Source organism: Nannospalax galili, unplaced genomic scaffold, assembly GCF_000622305.1.
Source record: "Nannospalax galili isolate Female #2095 unplaced genomic scaffold, S.galili_v1.0 scaffold1945, whole genome shotgun sequence".
NCBI classification, from domain to species: Eukaryota; Metazoa; Chordata; class Mammalia; order Rodentia; family Spalacidae; genus Nannospalax; species Nannospalax galili.
The window spans coordinates 358458-378538 of NW_008352138.1; the positions used below are offsets into that span (position 1 = coordinate 358458).

General features: G+C 50.4%; 2 protein-coding genes across 9 annotated transcripts in view; one reads left to right on the top strand and one right to left on the bottom strand.

The window, feature by feature from the left end:
• Nucleotides 1-19904, bottom strand: part of Hps4 (HPS4 biogenesis of lysosomal organelles complex 3 subunit 2) — a 37693-nt gene extending 17789 nt beyond the window's left edge. The window contains exons 1-4 of one of the 8 annotated variants that reach the window (XM_017802180.2): nt 19769-19904; nt 18482-19470; nt 16560-16650; nt 14975-15118 (exon numbers count right to left, since the gene is read on the bottom strand). In XM_017802180.2, the coding sequence (XP_017657669.1) occupies nt 14975-15118; nt 16560-16650; nt 18482-18522 (276 nt within the window). In that variant the 5' untranslated portion in view covers nt 18523-19470; nt 19769-19904. The other 7 variants (XM_008849022.3, XM_008849021.3, XM_029554043.1 and 4 more) reach the window with 7 other exon arrangements.
• Nucleotides 19905-19996: 92 nt separating this feature from the next.
• Srrd (SRR1 domain containing) overlaps nt 19997-20081 on the top strand; it is a 6517-nt gene continuing 6432 nt past the window's right edge. Inside the window, exon 1 of the mRNA XM_008849024.3 lies at nt 19997-20080. Within this exon, the coding sequence (XP_008847246.2) occupies nt 19997-20080 (84 nt within the window). The remainder of the gene's footprint in view (nt 20081) is intronic.

Genomic DNA, 20081 nt, shown 5'->3' on the forward strand with positions numbered 1-20081 from the left:
CGCAGGACCAGTTCACAGTTGAGCTGGCCCTCCCTGTCCCCTCCAGGCACATAACCGATGTCTCCAATGTCTGAGGATGCAGAAAGAGCTGCTCCAACGCCTCATGGGTTTGTCTTCTTTCATTCATTCTCTTTTCTTTCTTTCTTTTTTTTGAGCCATAGTACCCCACCCATCCACCATTTTCTTATTGAATTCCTGATAGAATTTTCACTGAATGGCAGTTTTTAATCCTGTTTTTATTTCTCTATCTTCTCTAGGTTTGGTGTTGCTGCTTCAGTGCTGTTTTCTCCTCCCTGAGTGGGACTGTGGGTTGAGCCTTCAGAACAGGCCCCTCAAGAAGACTCCCCTAAATTGCCTGAAGAGCTCTGCAAGCTAGGAGACACACAGAGAAAGTCAATGACAAAGCAAGGCATGGCCACTCCTGAAGATCAGCACCTCAACGCTGAGCAGATACACAGCCAGGCAAAGCACCAGGCCAAGTCTATGAATGAGAGTCAGCATGACCAGTTGTTGGGGACCTCTGTTATGCAAAGTAGAAGTCCCTTCACGACCGGACAGCTCATGCAGCTCGGGATCATGTGCTGAGGGCTCCTTTCATAGCAGGGTGTCTTCCTGGCATCTTTCCTGTCTCTCCTTTTGAAGTGTCCGCCACAAATGCCATAACATAAACATGGCCTTTGGCTCTGAAAGGTACCATGCCTTCCTGTAATTTCTCCAGGCAGACAGCAGTCTGGCAGAAACCCACTTCCATATGTAAATAGAATGCCTCACAAAGCATCTAACAGCCAAAGCTTTTACCACTACCCCCATGGTATAAGTATCCTAGTCTTCTCTTAATAGACAGAGAGCTGGGTCGCAGAGCTGCTGAATTACTGAGAGCAAAGACACTTAATAAAGCTGTAACACAGACTAAGCCAAGTCTTGAGTTCTGTGCCTTACTACCGGCGACCTAGCCTCTCTGGGGGGCGCACTCCCTTGTGACCTGACCGACTTGCGGACATCCTAGCTTTCGCTGTCCTTGTATTCTTCCCGTGGGGTTCTGTGGCCAGTGGACCTCGCATCCTGAGGAAAAGTACACGGGTGGAAAAGGGACAGGATTTCGGCTGGACAATGCTCCAGTAGCAGAGAGGCTGTCAGCACCGGAGTGGCGGACAGCGCCCTATCTGCGGCCGCTCCCAGAGACGCCTGTGGCCAGAGCCGTGCCGCAACTCGCCAGGTGTGGCGGGGACCCCAAGATCCAGGGTCCCAGAGCGACCCCGAGATACCCGCGCACATCACGCCTGAGGCCCATAGAAACACGGAGAAGCCCGCAGGACCAGACCTGCCTTCCTCCAGACGCACGGCGGGGAGTGCCATTCCGGGAGTGCGCCCAGAGAGAGCGCGTGCCCTATAACCAGTGACTTCAAAGGGAACACAAACAAACAGGTGAGTTCACTCCAGACTCAGGACAGTTACCAACACAGGGGAAGTCAGTGAAGTAGCAAGAAAATGGGCAGTGCTAGTGAAAAGGTGAGAAACGTGGAGGAAAAGTGAGCAGGAAACATTCTCAGAAACTCGGGTGGAAACACTGAAAATGAAAAACCCGATGAACCAACAGAACTCTGAGGAAAGTGTCACGGAGAGACGAGATCAAACCAGGACCAAAAGAGATGAGGGACAAAGTCTCAAACGTGCAAGAGCCCTGGGATGCGACCAAGAGAAGAGATCTGAGAAGCTACAGCAGCAAAGGAGCTGCAGGAGGCAGAGAGAACTTGCTCAATAGCAGAAAATCCCCCGAATCTTGAGAAACAGCCATCCAAACAGAGGGCATCTACAGCCCCAAGTAGACATGGCCACAGAAGAACCTGTGTGTGGCCATTACAGCAAAGACACCACAACACAGAAAACAGCATTTAACCCCGTGATGGCTGCTCTGCCTCCTGCCACCATGCCATCACGGCCAGGATAGATGGCATCCCCTCAGTAACAGTTCCCATGACATCATCCAACAGCATCTGGAGACTCATCAGAACTGACAAGTGCTGAATACATTGGTTTTCATAGAGACTTGCCAAGTACAAAGATGAATATGCTTGTTTTATCTCACTGTAACTGACACTCCATCCTCTCTTTTGAATGGCATCACATAAGCTCTAGACCTTGGAAGATTACAGAATGTTAAAGATAATGCATCAATATCAGATCACTGATAAGCCTCAAAGTAAAACGCTCATATGGAAATCTTGTTAATTGATTAATTTCATTTTTTAACCATTTGAAATAATCTAAACTGCTTTGTGAATCAAAAAGCATGTCACAGTCTCATGTTAATGAGGAAAACAATATCCAACAGAAAGGAATTTTAGATAGTCTTCATTTTCTTTTGCAGATAGGGGCAGCCTTTTCAGCTGACTCCGTGCGCTGTGAGATTTTCATCTCTCCTTTTAGGGAACTGCCGTCTCAAACCTTCCTTACCCTCTGTTCAGCGTTCTGTCTCACCTATCGACTCCTTATTCTGCTCCGCTTCACCCTTATTCCCTTCCTGATACTCTTTCTCCTTGAAGCCTATCCCACGATGGGCCAGAAGGTCTCATCATTCACTCCCCTTGATTTGGTTCTCAGTCATTTTCAGGACTACAAACAGGCAGCCTCGACCATATCAGGACTCCGCATCAAGCCAGCCCGCCTTCGGACCCTCTGTACCATCAAATGGCCTACCTTCAAGGTCAAATGGCCATCAGAGGAGTCCTTTAACTGAACTCTCAATTACAGGGTCCAAGGAATTGTGCTCGGGGAACTGGGACACCCTGATCAAATTCCCTACATCCTAGGTTGGCGATATCTGGTCACTGACCTTCCTGACTGGCTATGCCCCTTGCTGCCACACTCACCAACAAAGCCAGGGGGGTCAGCCACTTTGCTTCCCTTGAAGAAAGCCCAGACCAAAAATCCTTCAGGTCCTGAAGTCCTCCCCTTGGTGCCAGAGGAGGATTTACTCCTGCCCCCTTACGGGGCCCCACCGAGAGTGCTCAGGATAGACCTGGAGAACACAGATCCCGAGTGTCTTCCTCCGCCTCCAGTTCCTCCCTGTCTCTGTCCCGGCTCCCATAGCCGAGCCCAGCCCATTGTACACTCGCTCACGGGAGGAGGGGAGGACAGTACACGCTCTTCCTCTGAGAGAGATTGGGCCCCTGAGGGAGGACGGGATTGCTCCCGAAATCTACTTTCCCTTTTCTACTAGTGACCAGTATAATTGGAAGTTACAAACTCCCTCCTTCACGGAGAAGCCTCAGGCCCTAGTTTCCCTCCTGGATATCATTCTTTTTACCCACCAACCCACTTGGGATGATTGCCAACAGTTACAAAATATCCTGTTTACCACCAAGGAACGGAACCGCATCCTTTGGGAATGCAGACACGCAGTCCCTAGAGACGATGGGCGACCGACAGAGAATGAGTACTTGATTGCGGCTGCTTTTCCTCTCACGCGCCCAACAGAGGGATGGGACTATAACACTCCAGAAGGTAGGGAACACCTAAAAGTCTACTGCCAGATTCTTATTGGGGGGGTGGTCTCGGGGCAGCTACTAAGTGCCCTACAAATTTGTCTAAGGTCAGTCAGGTGATGCAGGAAAGGGATGAGTCTCCTGGGGCGTACCTGGAGTGCCTCCTAGGGGCCTTCAGAACTTATACTCCCATTAATCCTGAGGCCCCAGAGAATCAGATGGCCATCAATATGGCTTTTGTGAATCAGGCATCTCCAGACATAAAACGAAAACTTCAAAAGCTGGAAGGTTTCAAGGGCAAAAACCTTTCTGAGCTGATGGTGGTGGCGAACAAGGTATTTAACAATAGAGAAACCCCTGAAGAAAGACAAACTAGAGGGCTGGCTAGAATACTGTTGGCTGAAAGAGTGACGAACTCCAACCGGGGGGACCGACCCCCTACGAAAGAGGGAACCTGAGCCTCGCGACCCCCACAGGAAGGTCGGCCCCACCAAAAAAGAGACCAGCATGCATATTGTAAACAACTGGGCCACTGGGCTAGGGAATGTCCTCAAAGGCCGGGATCCCAACCTCCCTCCAAGCCCAAGATCCTCAAACTGGCGAACCTAGAAAACTGAAGGGGCCCAGGCTCGGCAAGCCTCCACCACGAGCCCTGGGTGACCCTGCAAGTGGAGGGACGAGCCATCGACTTCCTAGTCAACAATGGAGCACAATATTCAGTTTTGAAAGAGCCTATGGGAAAATTGACCAGTAAACGCACCTGGGTACAAGGGGCCATGGGAATTGCTTACACCCCTGGACCACCAAAAGGGAAGTAAACTTGGGTAAGAAGACAGTTTCACACTCCTTTATGGTGGTCCCAGAGTGTCTGTATCCCTTATTGGGTAGGGGTTTGCTAAATAAAATGAAGGCTCAGATCCATTTCTCTGGGAGAGGACCTCCTGATGTGATTGGACCGGACACAGCCTATGTCCTATGTTTCCATTTGGAAGAAGAGTGGAGGGTGCACACCCTGCCACCTCAACAAGGACCAACCACTATCCTCAAGGACCTCCAGGCAACAATCCCTGGAGTTTGGGCGGAGACTAATCCCCCAGGGAGGGCCATCCAACAGCCACCAATAATGGTGACCTTAAAAGCTAATGCTCAGCCTGTAAGGGTAAAACAGTACCTGATGACTCTCGAAGCCAGGACAGGAATTACCAAACACATAAACCACCTTAGGGAGTTCAGTATTCTGGTTCCATGACAATCTCCATGGAACACCCCTCTCCTACCCATCAAGAAGCTGGGGACTAACGATTTCCTCCCAGTGCAGGATTTGAGAGAAGTTAACAAAAGGGTAAAGGATATCCACCCTACCCTGCTGAGCTCACTCTCCCCAGAGAGAAAAGTCTATACCATTTTAGATCTCAAGGATGCCTTCTTTAGCCTGACCTTGGCAAAGGAAAGCCAACCCATCTTTGCTTTTGAGTGGCGAGACCTGAACCAGGGGTTTAATGGACAACTCACTTGGACACGACTGCCACAGGGGTTCAAGAACTCCTCCACCATCTTTGACGAGGCTCTACATCAGGACTTGCAGGAGTATCGGGCCTCACACCCAGAGGTAAGCCTCCTACAGTACGTAGATGACCTGCTGATTGCCACTAAGGATGAGGGCACTTGTCTTCAGGCCACCAGAGATTTGCTCCTGACCTTGAATCGATTGGGGTCTTTGCCAAGAAGACTCAGCTCTGCGTCACCAAGGTAATGTACCTGGGGTACATATTAAGGAATGGAGAGAGATGGCTGTCACCAGCCAGAAAACAAGCCATTATGGGAATCCCAACCCTAAGATCCCACAGGCAGTTGCGAGAGTTCCTGGGATCGGCAGGCTTCTGCTGGCCATGGACACCCGGATTCGCAGAGCTAGCAAAACCCCTGTATGAAGCCACTCGAGGGAATGAGTCATCCTTCCTATGGACTGAGACTCAGGGGAGGGCCTTTCAAGAAACTAAAAAGGCCTTATTGCAGGCTCCAGCCTTAGCTCTGTCGGATATCCATAAGCACTATCAGCTCTTTGTTGACAAATGAGCCAGAATAGTGAAGAGTCCTGACCCAAATGCTCAGGGCCTTGGAAGAGACCTGTGGCTTGTCAAAAAAAACTTGATCCCATGGCCTCAGGATGGCCAGGCTGCCTTAGAATTATTGCAGCTACAGCCTTGTTGGTTAAGGACACAGACAAGCTCACCCTGGGACAGCCCTTGATGGTCACCACCCCCCACTCAGTTGAGGGTGTCCTTAGAAATCCCCGACTGGTGGATGACAAATGCCCAGGTGATGCATTATCAGGCTTTGCTCCTTAACCCTCCCCACATCCTGTTCCTCTCCAGCACCACTCTCAATCCTGCCACCTTGCTGCCAGAACCAGATCTTGAGATCCTGCGTGACTGCCTGGAGGTACTCTACAGCTTACATGGGACTCGGGAAGACCTGATGGATGTTCCATGGTCCCACCCGGACTTAATTCTGTTCAAGGACGGAAGTAGCTTCATCAAGGAAGGAACCAGGTACGTGGGGGCAGCAGTAGTCAGTCCATCGCAAACAGTTTGGGCCTCCTCTCTGCCGGTTTGGACCTCTGCCCAGAAGGCTGAAATAATTGCCCTGACTCAGGCCCTGAAACTAAGTAGAGACCAGACTGCTAACATTTTCACAGATAGCTATTATGCTTTCACTACGGCTCATGTCCACGGGGCCATATACAAAGAAAGGGGGCTCCTGACAGCAGAGGGAAAGACTATCAAAATTAAGCAAGAGATTTTGGAACTCCTGGAGGCCATATGGTTACCAAAGAGACTGGCCATCATCCATTGTCTGGGGCACCAAAAAGGGGATTCACTAGAGGCACAGGGAAACAGGAGAGCAGACCTAGAAGCCAGAGAAGCAGCCCTAGCGGCCAGAGAAGCAGCCCTAGCAGCCCAGAACCTACTGGTCATCCTGCCTGAACCCCTCTTGCCAGAAGAGCCCTCCTACTCAGCTCAGGACAGTCAGGATTTAGCTCCCCTGAAAAACATCAAGATCAAGCATGGATGGAGATACACTTCTGATGGGAGGCTCATTCTACCGCATAAGCTGACAGAAGACCTAATATATAAACTCCACAAAGGGACTCACCTAGGGAGAAGGAAGTTACAAGAACTCCTGACTCGGTACCACATCTTCGACCTAACCAAAATAATTGAGAACTGTCATTCCAGATATCGCTCCTGCCAGGTTACTAACCTGTGGGGACCTAAAGGCCCCACCTTGCAGAGGTCTAAAAGGAAGTTACTGGGGTGCGGCCTGACTTGCTTTGAAAGTCTGAAGAATACCACACTGCTGAAGAGTGCATGATCAGTGCATGACCATCCTTAAGATACACCCTCAGGGGGGATTTCCAGGTGCCTTTATAAGCTCTGTAACACCTGCAGTAAATGAGTCCCTGCTTGACTAGGTTCCCTGTTGCGCCTGAGTGTTCCTGGTACTGGAGGCGGCATGGGCTGACGAACGGCATGCTTACTCATCCCCAATCATCACTGCGCAGGGGTTGCTGAACTGGCACCCAGCGTGGTGCTCAAAGGAAGGTGAAAAGAAGAAAAGAAAGAAAGAAGAGAAATACCAATCGAGAAGTTCGGGGTAAGCAAGACCTGAAAAGATGGGTAACACAACTTTTAAGTCTGAGGACCTGGCGCTTAAAGGGCCGAGAGATATGCTTAAAAGCAGGGGATTGGATTTGTCAGATCCCGTAGCTCAAAGGTTTGGGCAGAGGTGATTCATTTGGCTCCCTGGCTACTCAGGGCTAATGTTTTTACTGGGGATACATGGGAATCATGGGAAGGGTTTGAGGAAGAACATGGAAATGCAACAGAAGTGAAATCAAAAGCGGCCAAAGTAACAAGGGGCACCTCGGGCATGCCCTGGCCAGCTTTAGAGCCTCTCGGGATCCATGAAAACAGGACCCAGGGATGCCTTTTTCAGAAGGGTGGGGCGGAGCGCACGGGGTCAGAGGAGAAAGCCACCCACCCCACCCGCCTTGAACTAACTCGCGCGCGAGTCAGGGGCCCATGCGAAAGCCAGGCCCGGCCAGCAACTGGGGCAGCTGCTGGGCGCATTTAAAAAAACAAAAAAACAAAAACAAAAACAAAAAAAACCACCGTTGGCTGTGCGCTGCAACTGGCTCTGGGACAGCTGGGAAGGCCTGGTTCGGGGAAGGTGGCGGGGATCCACCCCGCCCCCGAGTGTTACAGCCCCACCGGCAGCAGCACTCACCGAATCCCGGGGCCGAGGGAGCCCTTAGTGAAAGCCTACAATGTTCTCACTGACTGGGGCAGATGTGGAGAAACCAAAAAGCAGCTCAATTCAAGGAACTCATGGCCATTGCTTTCTGACAGTATTCAGACTCCTATGCTCTGTAAAGAAAGAGAAGCCCCTATTTTCTTACAGCATCTTAGGGGGCACCAAGGATTGCCTAGGCTTTTATCCCAGGGCAATGCAGAGGCAGACAAGATGGCTTATTGTGTACAGGTACCACCTCTGCAACAGCCAGGGGTAAACCCCAGGGGACTCAAGCCCTGTTTCTCGTGGGAAACGGATGTCACACTGTGCTCCTTTTGGAAAGCTTAAGTATATTTTTGTGTCCATCGACACATTCTCACATGCCTGTTGGGCTACCACTCATAGAGGAGAGAAGTCTAAACATGCTCAGTCTCATTTTCTCCAGTCCTTTGCTATGTTGGGACTGCCCCAACAAATTAAAACTGATAATGGACCATGTTTTATGAGTAAAAATTTACAAGATTTCTTTTCACTTTGGGGAATTCAACACAATACAGGAATTCCCTACAATCCCCAAGGTCAAGCCATTATAGAATGCAACCATCAAAACCTAAAAATACAAAAACAAAAAGGGGGAATAAGCCCCCACCAACAGTTGGCAGTTGGAATCTCGGTTTCAGAAGCATTGGGGATGACGGGAGCAGAGACCTGAGGTATGGATAAGATGGAAAGATCCCATCACCAGGCAATGGAAAGGACCAGATCCATTGCTAACCATGGGTTGAAGCTTTGGGTGTGTCTACCCTACAGGAGATTCAAAACCCATATGGGTGCCTGTGAAAAACCTTAAGTCAGTAGGCCAGGATCCGACTGACTAGCATGACGGTCATTGGACAATAGTTAATGAGAAAAAAACTCCTCTCTTTATTTGTATCCATCTGAGGTAAAGGACTCAGTTCCTTGGCTTCATTGCCAGTCAGCCTCTTTGACAACTGGCTGATTGGCTAAAAGGTACATGGTCTCAGAAGTATTTCAACATGTCCTATGCCATGACTTGCTTTGTTTCTCTTGATAATACTTATCTTTAAGTTTCTTTACCAGATAATTCAGCCACAGAGGACCCTTGGAACTGCCATGGCCCACCTCCTCATGATTACAGACTCACCCAGGAATATACCCCTCTGGTTGCCCACGCTTGGTTAACCAAGTTAGGCAGAGACTAAGACTGTCACAGGCTGGCATTACCCACACTGCTGCCCTTAATCATGATGCTTTTTTAGTGAAGGATGGGTAAGATGTACCATGACAAGCACTCCTAAGACAGGACATGCACATGGCCAGGTGCGTGATCCAATGATGGGCAAGGCTTGATCAGAGGTGACACAACCTAAGACAGGCAAAAATGCATAAGATTAGAGGAAGGAGATAGCCATCTCTCCTCAGGGAGCCGTCTATGAAGTGGGTAACCTGTGAAATAAAGTCAGTCTGGCCTTAAAATAAAAATAAAAGGGGGAGATGTGGGGACCTAAAGGCCCTGCCTTGCAGAGGTCTGAGAAGAAGTTACTGGGATGCAGCCTGACTTGCTTTGAAAGTCTGAAGAATACTTCCGCACTGCTGAGGAGTGCATGATCAGTGCATGACCATCCTTAAGATACACCCTCAGGGGGGAGTGGGGATTTCCAGGTGCCTTTATAAGCTCTGTAACACCTGCAATAAATGAGTCCCTGCTTGACTAGGCTCCCCGTGGCACCTGAGTGTTCCCAGTACTGGGGGCGGCGTGGGCTGGCGAACGGCGTGCTTACTCATCCCCAATCATCACTGCCCGGGGGTCGCTGGTTCGAACCCCCCACACTAACCCAAGAGGAAAAGTCATGCCCCTAGCCAGAAGGGAAAGGGGCACTGCACCTGGAGTCCATTGGGAGGTGGACTTCACCGAAGTAAAACCTGGCAGGTATGGCTATAAATATCTCCTAGTTTTTGTAGATACATTTTCAGGATGGGTCGAAGCGCTCCCCACAAAGGGGGAAACTGCCTCAACGGTGGTTAAGAAGATCATCAGTGAACTAATACCAAGGTACGGACTCCCCTCTGTGATCGGATAAGACAATGGACCAGCCTTCATCTCTAAAATACTGGGGGCTAATTGGAAGCTACATTGCACATACCACCCCCAGAGTTCAGGACAAGTAGAGAAAATGAATCGGACCTTAACCAAATTAACCCTAGAAATTGCTATGACTGGACAGGCCTCCTACCTTTTGCCCTATATAAGGTCAGAAATACCCCCTATATTCAAGGCCTAACACGCTATGAAAGCAGTGTATGGCTGACCACCCCCTTTGCTTCCCAAACTGCCTTCAGATGTGCTAATTGATGTGCCTGAATCCCAATTCCTTAAGTCCCTACAGGCCTTACAGATTGCACAAAACATTTTCCCTTTGCTGAGGCACATCTACGAACTGCCACCAGCCCAACTGCATGGATTCAAGCAGGAGACCTTGTTTGGGTAAGGCGACACCACAAGGAGCCCCCTAGACCTCGTTGGAAGGGGCCATAAATCATGATCCTCACCACCCCCACCATGGTCAAAGTGGATGGTGTCAAGACCTGGATACATCACTCGTATCTGAAGCCTGCATCAGGGGATTGGTTGGACCAAGCCGACAAGATATGGAAGGTCACATGGGTAAAAGACAATCCTCTCAAGCTAAAAATCACTGCTACACCCTAACCCTTGTTGCCTTTTTATGTTTTCTCATAGAACCTGCCCTAGCTAACTCCCCCTATGGACTCCAAAAACCTCACTTGGATAGTTAGTAGCACATCCACCGGGAAGACAGTGAACATCTCCTCTCACCTGGGACCTCTAGGCACCTGGTTCCCCAAGATTACATTTGACCTCTCCCACAGAGAGGCAAATTAAAACATTTGTGCCTCTCCCACAGCCTGATTCTCCACATGGATCTCTAGGACTACTCCAGGTCCAGCCTTCTTTCACTCTGCACCATGCCCTCCCCCCTCCAGGCCCCGCCTTCTCTTTGCTAGCCCCACCTTCGTTCTTCCAGGCCCCAACTCACTCCTCCAGCCCCACCCAGCAGGCCACAGCACCAATGGAGACTGGCCTCCAACAGCCCACATTCTGAGTTTAGGCAGGCAGTCAGCAACTCCAGAGCTGGGGCAGAGCGGGGACTGTGATGGAGTGTGGTTACAAAGGAAGGTAGGGGAGGAGTCTGGGACGAGCCAGGAAAGGGTGCTGAGCATCTGTAGCAGGATCTGGGAGGGCAAGGTCCTGACTATGAGAGGGCAAGAAAAATGAAGTCCCAAAGATAAGAGTTCCACCACCTGGGATACCAGAGGCAGGAAAGGCACCCTCTTCCCCTACAGAGAAGGAGCCCGAATGTCTGCACCTCCTGCACAGCTGGATGAAGCTAGCCTGCTGACACTCCATGACAAGTACAGACCTACCCTGGCCAGGAATATGGCCATGTGTGACTTCTGGGTGAAGTGGCCAGAGCTAGTTTTACAGACCCAGAAGAAGAAGGAGTCACATCCATCTAGACAAAGTTCCCAGGACTGGCTGGGCCAGACCATCAGCACTTGCTCCTCAGCGATAAGCCTGAGTGTCACTGAACTGGACAGCTGCCCCAGTGAACCTCTGGAGTCCCATGAGGGTGCTCCTGCCAGCCCCCAGGCTTCCCCTCAAAAGTCTCCATATATCACCATTCTCAACCACTATCTGAAGTCAAACCTGCTGACATGGCCGGAGAGGACAGTGAAGAGGAGGCCTGTGACTGTGGTGAGTCAGCTGGAGCAGGAGATGAAGGCAGTTAAGAGCAGGAAGGAAGTACTGCTGCGGGATTCCAGGGAGCTGCAGAAGGAAAAGTCATTCGAGGATGCAGATACCCAGCCCTTCCTGGAGTACCTGAAGCAGAAAAAGGAGCAGAGCCAGCAGAAGTATGACTCCCTGTGGAGAGAGCACTTCAAGCGGTGCCAGAAGGTGGAGGACAGGAGGCAGGAGCTAGTCTCCACCTATGCCTCACGAACAGCGGACCTCCAGAAGAAGCTGAGCCAGGGCAGGAAGGTCCAGCTTGGCCTGAGGAAGCAGCTGCGTACCCTGAAGCCCATTGCAGGGATCAGGGAGAGCCAGGAAAGGAAGCTGCGGGCCTTGGAGCAGGAGCAGGCCAGCATCCCAGCGGACACCCGGTTCATGGACCGTGAGGCTCACATCCAGTTCCTGCAGGAAAGGGCTGCCCTGGAGAAGCAGGTGCAGGAGCTGAACCTGCTGGAGTCGGGAGAGAACATCACCAGGGAGCTGAAGAAGAAGGCCAAGGCCTTGGCGGCCACAGCCAAGCAGGCTCACACCGAGTTCTGCCGGGGAGTCAACACTGAGAACCGGCAGCTGTGGGAGGGGCTGAGGCAGCTGGATCAAGAGTACTGCAAGCTGGAGGCCAGAAGGAAGAAGCTGGAGAAGAGGAAGCAGCAGTGGAAAGAGCAGCAGTGGTACGTGGAGGCCCTGATCCGGGGCAGGCAGCGTCTACAGGAGCAGCAGCAGGACCGCAGGCTCAGGCAAGGCTGCCCCAAACCACAGGCCGCTCCACACCCACACAGGGCTGTCCCCTAGGCACCAGGCCAAAGGCCAGCCCAAAGTAATCGCTGCCACAGGCGAGGAATCAGCACTGGAGCCGGAGCTCCGGGGCAGTGTACAGAGGAGGAAGATGCTGCTGTAACAATGAGGGGAGAAGGGTAGAACTGTCGGGGGTGGAGGACTGAGCTCCCCAGAGGAGCAGCACCGGGCAGTGGGTTCCAGTCTGGACTGGGATTTGCACACTGGGAATCACTGGTGTTCAGTCTCTCAAGCACGGCCCCCATGCAGCAACCCCCACTGTAGCGCACTTGAGCTATGTTCACTCCTGTTCCAGTGTGGACTCTGCTGTGCCCAGAGTGTGTTTGCAATTAGGCCGGTCCCAACAGTCATGCCCATCGCACAGCAGTAGGATCCTGTCCTTAGGCTGCTGTGGGCTGGTATTTGAAGAACTGCATTTTTACATTTATGCCTGGCTGAAGCTGCACTGGTCATCTGCAGATCCGTGTGTCCTAGTGTGGAGCACGGCCCTGTGCTTGAGCTCTGCTTCTGTGTGCCAAAACACAGTTGACTCATCCAGTTCTGGGCATTGTTGCAAGTGAAAAATTTCAAAATAATCAAAAACAGAATTTTCAGTTTTACTTATCTGTAATATGAATTAATTTCAAGTTGTACTGAAAAATGAATTGAATAGACTTAAATTACAGAGTTAAACTCTCTTGTAAAGTATTTTGCTCTTAAACAAGTTGTTATTAAAAAATAAAAGCCTGCCTGTGATTATTCAAATGTGAGAGTAAGGCTGCCAAGATCAGAATCAGTGGGTGAGGGGAGGGCGTGACGTGAGGCAGAGGGAGCAAGGGGCACACGCAGTTTCTGAAGGTCCTGCCTCACTACTCTGTGTGTCTCTGGTGTGGCTATATAGTCGAGGAGACTGGAGGCCATGACAGTGAAAGGCTTAAGAGCCAGCTTTCAGTGTCATCTGTCCATCTTGCTGGAGATGGGGCCTGTTGCAGGGTTAAGAGGAGTGGCACAGTGGCACCTCCCTGCCAGAGAACGGGAGGTCCAGCAGGTAGCCCCCAGTCAAGCCCCCGTGTCTGAAGCTGATGGACAACTGTCCCCTCCTGCCATCTCCATCCAGTTCTCAGCGCAGTGCTTGCTGATCTGTGGGGCTGTCCCTGCCCCATGGTGGTGTTTCCAGTGGTCAGAACTGAGCAACAGAAAACCAAAGGACCCTGTGAAGGGTTCTTCTGGTGACTGGGTGTAACAATGACTCTAGTACCTCACCTAACACCTGTCACAGCGGCTCATGAAGACTCGGCCAGGGTGGTGCCATAGGGGGATTTTAATAGGCTCTGGTCATCTCCATCAATCCCCTAGGCTCCACCCTAAACCAGCCCTGCCTAACAGCAGCTGTCCGCCTGCCTTGCACATGTGCTCTCGGGACATAGCCCTGGACTCATGACCCCTGACAGTTAACATGTAGCCAGAAGCCCCCAGAGTCCTATTCTATCGAAATTCTGGAGTAACGCCTTCCCCTGCACACAGAAGGCATTCAGTAAGTGGTAGGAAAGAACACGCTAAGAAGCTTGTTGGGCAGAGCCTCCTTATTTTCAAGCACCTTGGACTATCCTTGGTTCCCCAAAGTACTGGGTATGGCTGCTGTGAGCAGGTGGATGGTGGAAACTCTTGCCTCAGTCTGAAGTGGCTGAGCCGATTCAGGGCTGCCCTGGCCTCAGGCCTCGTGCTGCAGGCTGTGTCCACCATCCATTCAGTGGCTGATCTGCAAGAGTCAAGTCTTCCAGGGTGCAAGTGGCTTTTATTTTAGGTACTCCCACAGCTCTTAAAAACAGGAGTTGACATCTGAGCTTCAAACTGCTCCCCAAAACAGTAAGAGAAGGAACTCTGGGAGACTTACTCTATAAAGCCAACATTACCCTGACACTAAAAGCAGGTAAGGACACAATGAGGCCCTTCACTGTCATGGCCTCCAGACTCCTTGATTATAGACCAAGCTTCCTCATCAACAGAGATACTAAGACTCCAATACAAGTCTGTAAACTGGATTCAAGAGCACATCCAGAGCACACCAGGACCAAAAATACAAGGTTGCTTCAACATACACAAATCAGTCAGTGTAAATATGCACATTAATAGATGTAAGGACAGAAACCACAATATCATCTCAATTGATGCAAAAAGGCCTCAACCAACTTCTCTATCTCTTCATAATTCCAGTGCTTAGACAATAGGAGTGGAAGGAGCCATCACAGAATCAGAGGCTGCCTGGGACAAAGCCACAGCAGCACTGCACTGAGTAGGGAAAAGTACATTTCCTCTAAACCTCTGCAAGACACAGGGGCCATCTCTCCACCTTTATTCAACATTGTCTAAGGCCAGCAGAACACATGTATAACATCTGTGAGGCCCTGGGCTGGTTTGACCCTCAAATCAAAGGAATGTTTAGAGGGCATTCAGGTTCAAGGAGTACTCAGTCACAGGGGAGAGTGCACCATGACTGAACGTAGTACACAGTGGCAGGAGGCAGGGTGGGGGGCAGACTCTGGGGACGTCATCCAACACCCCAACACCAATTCTGTCCCTTCAAACTTACCCAGAGGTGGTCCCCATCCACTTTTATGGCAAATTTGAGCTTCCGAAGACGGATGAGAGAAGGGGTAGAGCCAGAAAGGTCTGACACACAGTGCACAACGCCGGCAATCTGGCCACAAAGCAGCTCCTGTTGGTCCAACAGGGTCTGCAGAAAGGACGGGGTGAAACTCTGCACTTGTCATTCTATGCAAACTAAAGCCCTCATGCCAGAGCCAGCATCTGCTGCCTATTTTCCTCCATGCCAGTTTTTATGTATTCTTAAACTTTTAACATTACTATTGTTATTTGTGTGTGAGTTGGGCACGTGTGGCACAGCACATGTACATAGGTCAGAGGACTATTTTCAGGAACTGATTCTCTCCCTCCACCAGGGGTTCCAGATATTAAACTCACATTTTCAGGCTTGTGCTTGGACCTGTTGAGCCATCCTACCAGCACAGTTTTTATACTTAAGGATCATAAAAACAACAGGTATGGGACAGGAGATCTGGCTCCTCAGTAATCTAATGAACAAGGAGAATTACAGATGGTTGGCTGGATCAGCACTTTTTAATAAAAGGGAACTTAGTACAAAATGACCAAATCAACAACTGGGGTGTTGTTAGGGTCCTGGTTAGGGAATGGGGACGGGAACTAGAGTCAGTCAACAGAGTGATAGCGAAGATAGGGCAAAATTTAGAATCTAGCTTGGGTATTAATGATGTAAAGGAATTACCATTATTAACTTGTTGAGTGTGATGATGATATGACGTACTTCAGTTAGAAAAGTTACTTGATACTGAGAGGGGAGGTTCATAACGTCTAGATTTTGCTTCAATTTGCTCTAAAAAAAGCCTAAGTGGGCACTAGGACAGATAAACAAAACTGGCACAGTGCTGGAAGCTACTGACACAGCAATGGCATGTAAGAGTTCATAATAGTTGGTTGACGTGTGGTAGCATACAGCTCTAATCCCAGCACTTGGTAGGCAGTAGCAGGCTGATCTCTGTGAGTTCCAGGTCAGCCAGGGCTATATAGGGAGACCCTGTCTCAATTTAAAAAATAAAAAATTGGGAGCCGGGCATGGTGGCGCACACCTTTAATCCCAGCACTCGGGAGGCAGAGGCAGGCGGATCTCTGTGAGTTCAAGGCCAGCCTAGTCTTCATAGTGAGTTCATAGGACAGCTGGGGCTACAGAGAGGCCCTGTCTCAAAAAGACCAAAAAAATAAAACAAAATAAAAAATTTTTAAAAAATAAAAAATTGGGACTGGAGAGATGGTTAAGAGCACTGGCTGCTCTTACAGAAGACTCAGGTTTGAATCCCAGCACCCACATGGCAGCTAACAACCATCCATAACTCCAGTTCCAGGGGATCCAAAGCCCTCCTCAGGCCTCCGAGGGCAATGAACGCTGAGTTCACTTAGATACACAGGCCAAACACTCATACACATAAAATACAAATAAATAAACGTTTCCTTAAGTAAGGTCAAAAAAAGGGCTGGGGATAGAGGACAGTGGTGGAGTGCTTGCCTAGCAGACTCAAGCCTGGGTTTCATCCCCAGGACCATCAACAGCCCCACTGAGCAGTAAGATCTGTGCAGCTCACCTGGGAGGGAAAGAAGTAGCAAATGCCAGCTCTGGTTGGATCCCGTTCTTCCTTCACCTTGGAACCGTCATACAGGAAAAAGTAATTCCACCTGGCAAGAGAACATAATGGAGCCATGTCCCCGTCAGTGGCACAGATCCATGCGTACCTTCTTACTCTTGTCCCCAGTACTAAGAGGGATCGATACTCCACTGTGAGCCAGAGCACAGCAGTCACAAACTGTAAAACCATTCCAAAGTGTAGCACAGGCAGAATAAAGATAGGCCAGCATCCAGCCGTCAGTCCATCTGCCCAGGAGGCAGGAGTTCCAGGAGGAAACGAGCTCACCACTGGGGAGCTCATGCTTAAAACCCTCAACCTTAACAGCACGACCATATGGTGGGAGTACTTTCCAGCTGTCTCCACAGCTCTGATAAGAAAGGAAGCTGGGGTGTCTCCACTCCACTTCTGAACATGCGCAGCGCAACAATCAAAAGCAGCTCTCACAAGAACCAAGGGGCTCACTAAACAGATGCCATGGGCAGCCTGGAGCAGACATGTGCCACTATTACCACTATTACCTCAGAAGCAGCCCCTCCACAGGGAACTCAGGGGTTCACTTAAAGGATGCCTACAGACAGCCTGCAGCAGACATGCATCTCTGTAATGGGTAAGACTGAGGCCTTTGTAAGTTAAACCAAACTCTTGACCTTCAAACCCTGACCAGGCACTGAGCATCACTCAACCAAGCTCCCTCCTTCCCTTTCCAACCTCCCCGGCATAGAGGAACTTTTTCCTGAGTTTCCAGAGCCACCTCACTTTCCCTAGGTTCCCACCCTGCCCCAGATACCCTCACTATAGCCCAGGCTGGCTTCAAACTCCCGATCTTCCTGTGTTTGCCTCCCAACTACTAGGATTACAGGGTGAGTCACTATGCCCGGTATCCTGGTCATCGGACTGCCTCTTTATGACCACAAGACAAACTCAGCAGAGGCTGGGCCTTACTTTTACTTCTCAAATTCAGAAAGCGCCTTGGCGAGGCTGGAACACAACACTGTCACCTGAGCACTCCTGTAGGGTCTATACTCTTCCTGGCCCTCCCACCTCCTCTTCCTCACAACAGACACAGGTGATGTTCCAGCATCACCCACTTTCTCAAGCTCCAGGACCCAATGTGCAATTGGCCACAGGTCAAGTGCAGACCAAAAGCCTCCATGAAAGGCCGCTGTGGATCCAAAGCTATCCCAGTCCTACTCTCCAATTCTGAAGGTAACCTGCTCTTCCAGGTACACCAAGGACAACCTGGGCATCATGTGGAACAGCTCCACATTTCTGTGCCATATGTAATCAATCATCCACTAAATCCTGATGAATCTAGTTAAACCATACCTTTCACTTTCACCTCTCACAAACGTTTGCTGAACCAAATTATGAAAAAGGATGAATCCATGAAGGGTGGGGAAGGAGTTTCAGGAAGACCTTGTGCAACAGCCTTCAAGAGTCAGATTGGCCAATCCTCACCTGTAACCATTTCTGCCTCCTCATGGGGAGCAACCACATCTAGGCTGTCATCAAGGCTGGCTCTGCCATCATGTGAGGGTCTTTTCACAATCATCTACCAGCGATGCCTCACATGTACAGATGCTGCACGAAACTTGCAAGGTTTTGAGGGTTTTACTTATTTTTGCTGTACAAGAGCTTGAATCCAGGGCCTCATCCTAAGTGAGCACTCTACTACTAGGCAAAATCCCCAGTCCAAGGCTTGCAAGACTCAAACACATAAGCTCTGCAAATGGCTCCCATGTTTGATGGGGTTGCTTAAAGGAAAATGGCATTTTCTTTTCTTAATAAAAGCAAGGTAATCTGGCTGAGGATTTTCAACCCATCCAAAGCATTGTCTGGCAGCCTGAGGGGAGCAGCATCAGGCAGGCTTTGCTACTCACCATGAGGCTGACTTTGTCTCTGAAAGGGTGGTGGCTGCCATTTACTCTTCAGCTGGCCTCATCCTTTTCATCTGGGTTTTTTCTGTCCCCAGCTGTATCTCCAATCCAGTGACTCCAGGTGTGGTTGGGTCAGGTGGTTTCTGTCACAGCCACTACTTGCTGACTTTTCATTCAACATGAAAGCATGACTTCCCTTCCTGGCAGGTTGTTACAGAAGAACTCGGGGAGGAAACATACTGAAGTTGACTAACTAAATCTACTGGACAAGTCAGACCTGGCAGTCTGGTTTCAGGAACATCTGCATGGCTGTCTGCAAAGGGACCTCTTCCAGTTCCTCTCAGGGAATGCCCCAGAGAGGAGATGCATGCTGGGCAGGCAGAGGTAGTTTCTGATATTTCTGAGTTTTCTAGTTCAAAGCCAATCTGAGGATTTCTTCAAAAGTCTTAAGCTTCCAGTTCACACATCAGTGTCTCAGCGCTGAGTAAACACAAAGAATGAACGGTTTCAGAAACCCATGAGACTGCATGTGACCCACAAGGCTAAATGAATGTGACTTCTCAAAAGAGCTTTTTATAATGGTGAAGATTATTTTTCAAGACAAATAGACAGCGGGTAGGATTTACCAGCATCGGCAGCAAACCTCCCGGAAGAGAAAAAGAACAAGCGTGAAGTGCTGGCTGTTTAAGGGCAGCCACACAAACTGAGTAGTTGCTTAAGTAATAATGGAACCTAAATTACGGAAGTGCACCTGGACAGCCTAATCTGTATGTATGTGGTTTCCAGAACTTTCAGAGAACTTTCATACATTTTCACCTCCCACTGGAGGAAGACAACTCGATACAGCATGCAACTTCCAGGACGCCGCTGTCCAGACACAGGTGGTTCAAAGCATTAAAGTTATCCATCCGTGAAGTTAATTTATTAATTATCCATCCATGAAGGAGACTTTAACTCCTCCCAGTAACCTCCTTTCAATGGTCTGGGTAACTCTGGGAGAAAACGCAAAACAAAGTTTAATCCTTCCACGCGATAACCCTTTGGTCACTCCCAATTTCAGTCCTAATGCCACTTTTCCCGAGATCACTGCCCCCGGTCTCCAATGCTGGCCAGTATTCTGCGATCCATCGGAACACGAGGCAGTTTGCTTAAGTATTTAAGGAAGGAGGAAGTGCCTGGGGGGACCCAGGGCACCTGTGTCGGCCTACAACCTCCCTCTCCTCAGCTCCGCACGCCTCGGCCGACCGCACCTCTTCCAGAGCAGCGTCTCAGGTTCCCTCCGCCCCTCACCTTAGCCCAGCGGCACCGCGGTCACCCGCCACCCCGCCTCCGCCGCCAGAAGTCCCGCGAGTCGGCCCGCGGCAATGACGTAGAGCGCGTCTGGAGGCGGAGACGTCAGCGCTCTGGCGGCCGCGCTAGAACCCTGGCAGGTAGTGACGGCGCGTGAGGCGGCGCGTTCTGTGGCGCCACTGGGAGGCGCCGCGGCGGGAGGCTGGCGCGTGGCATGACGTCGGCGGCATGGCGTCGGTCGCGGCGGCCCTGGAACCTTGGCGAGCGGTGGCTCCGCGGAGGCGGCGCGCGACCGAGAGGCGGCCACGGCGGG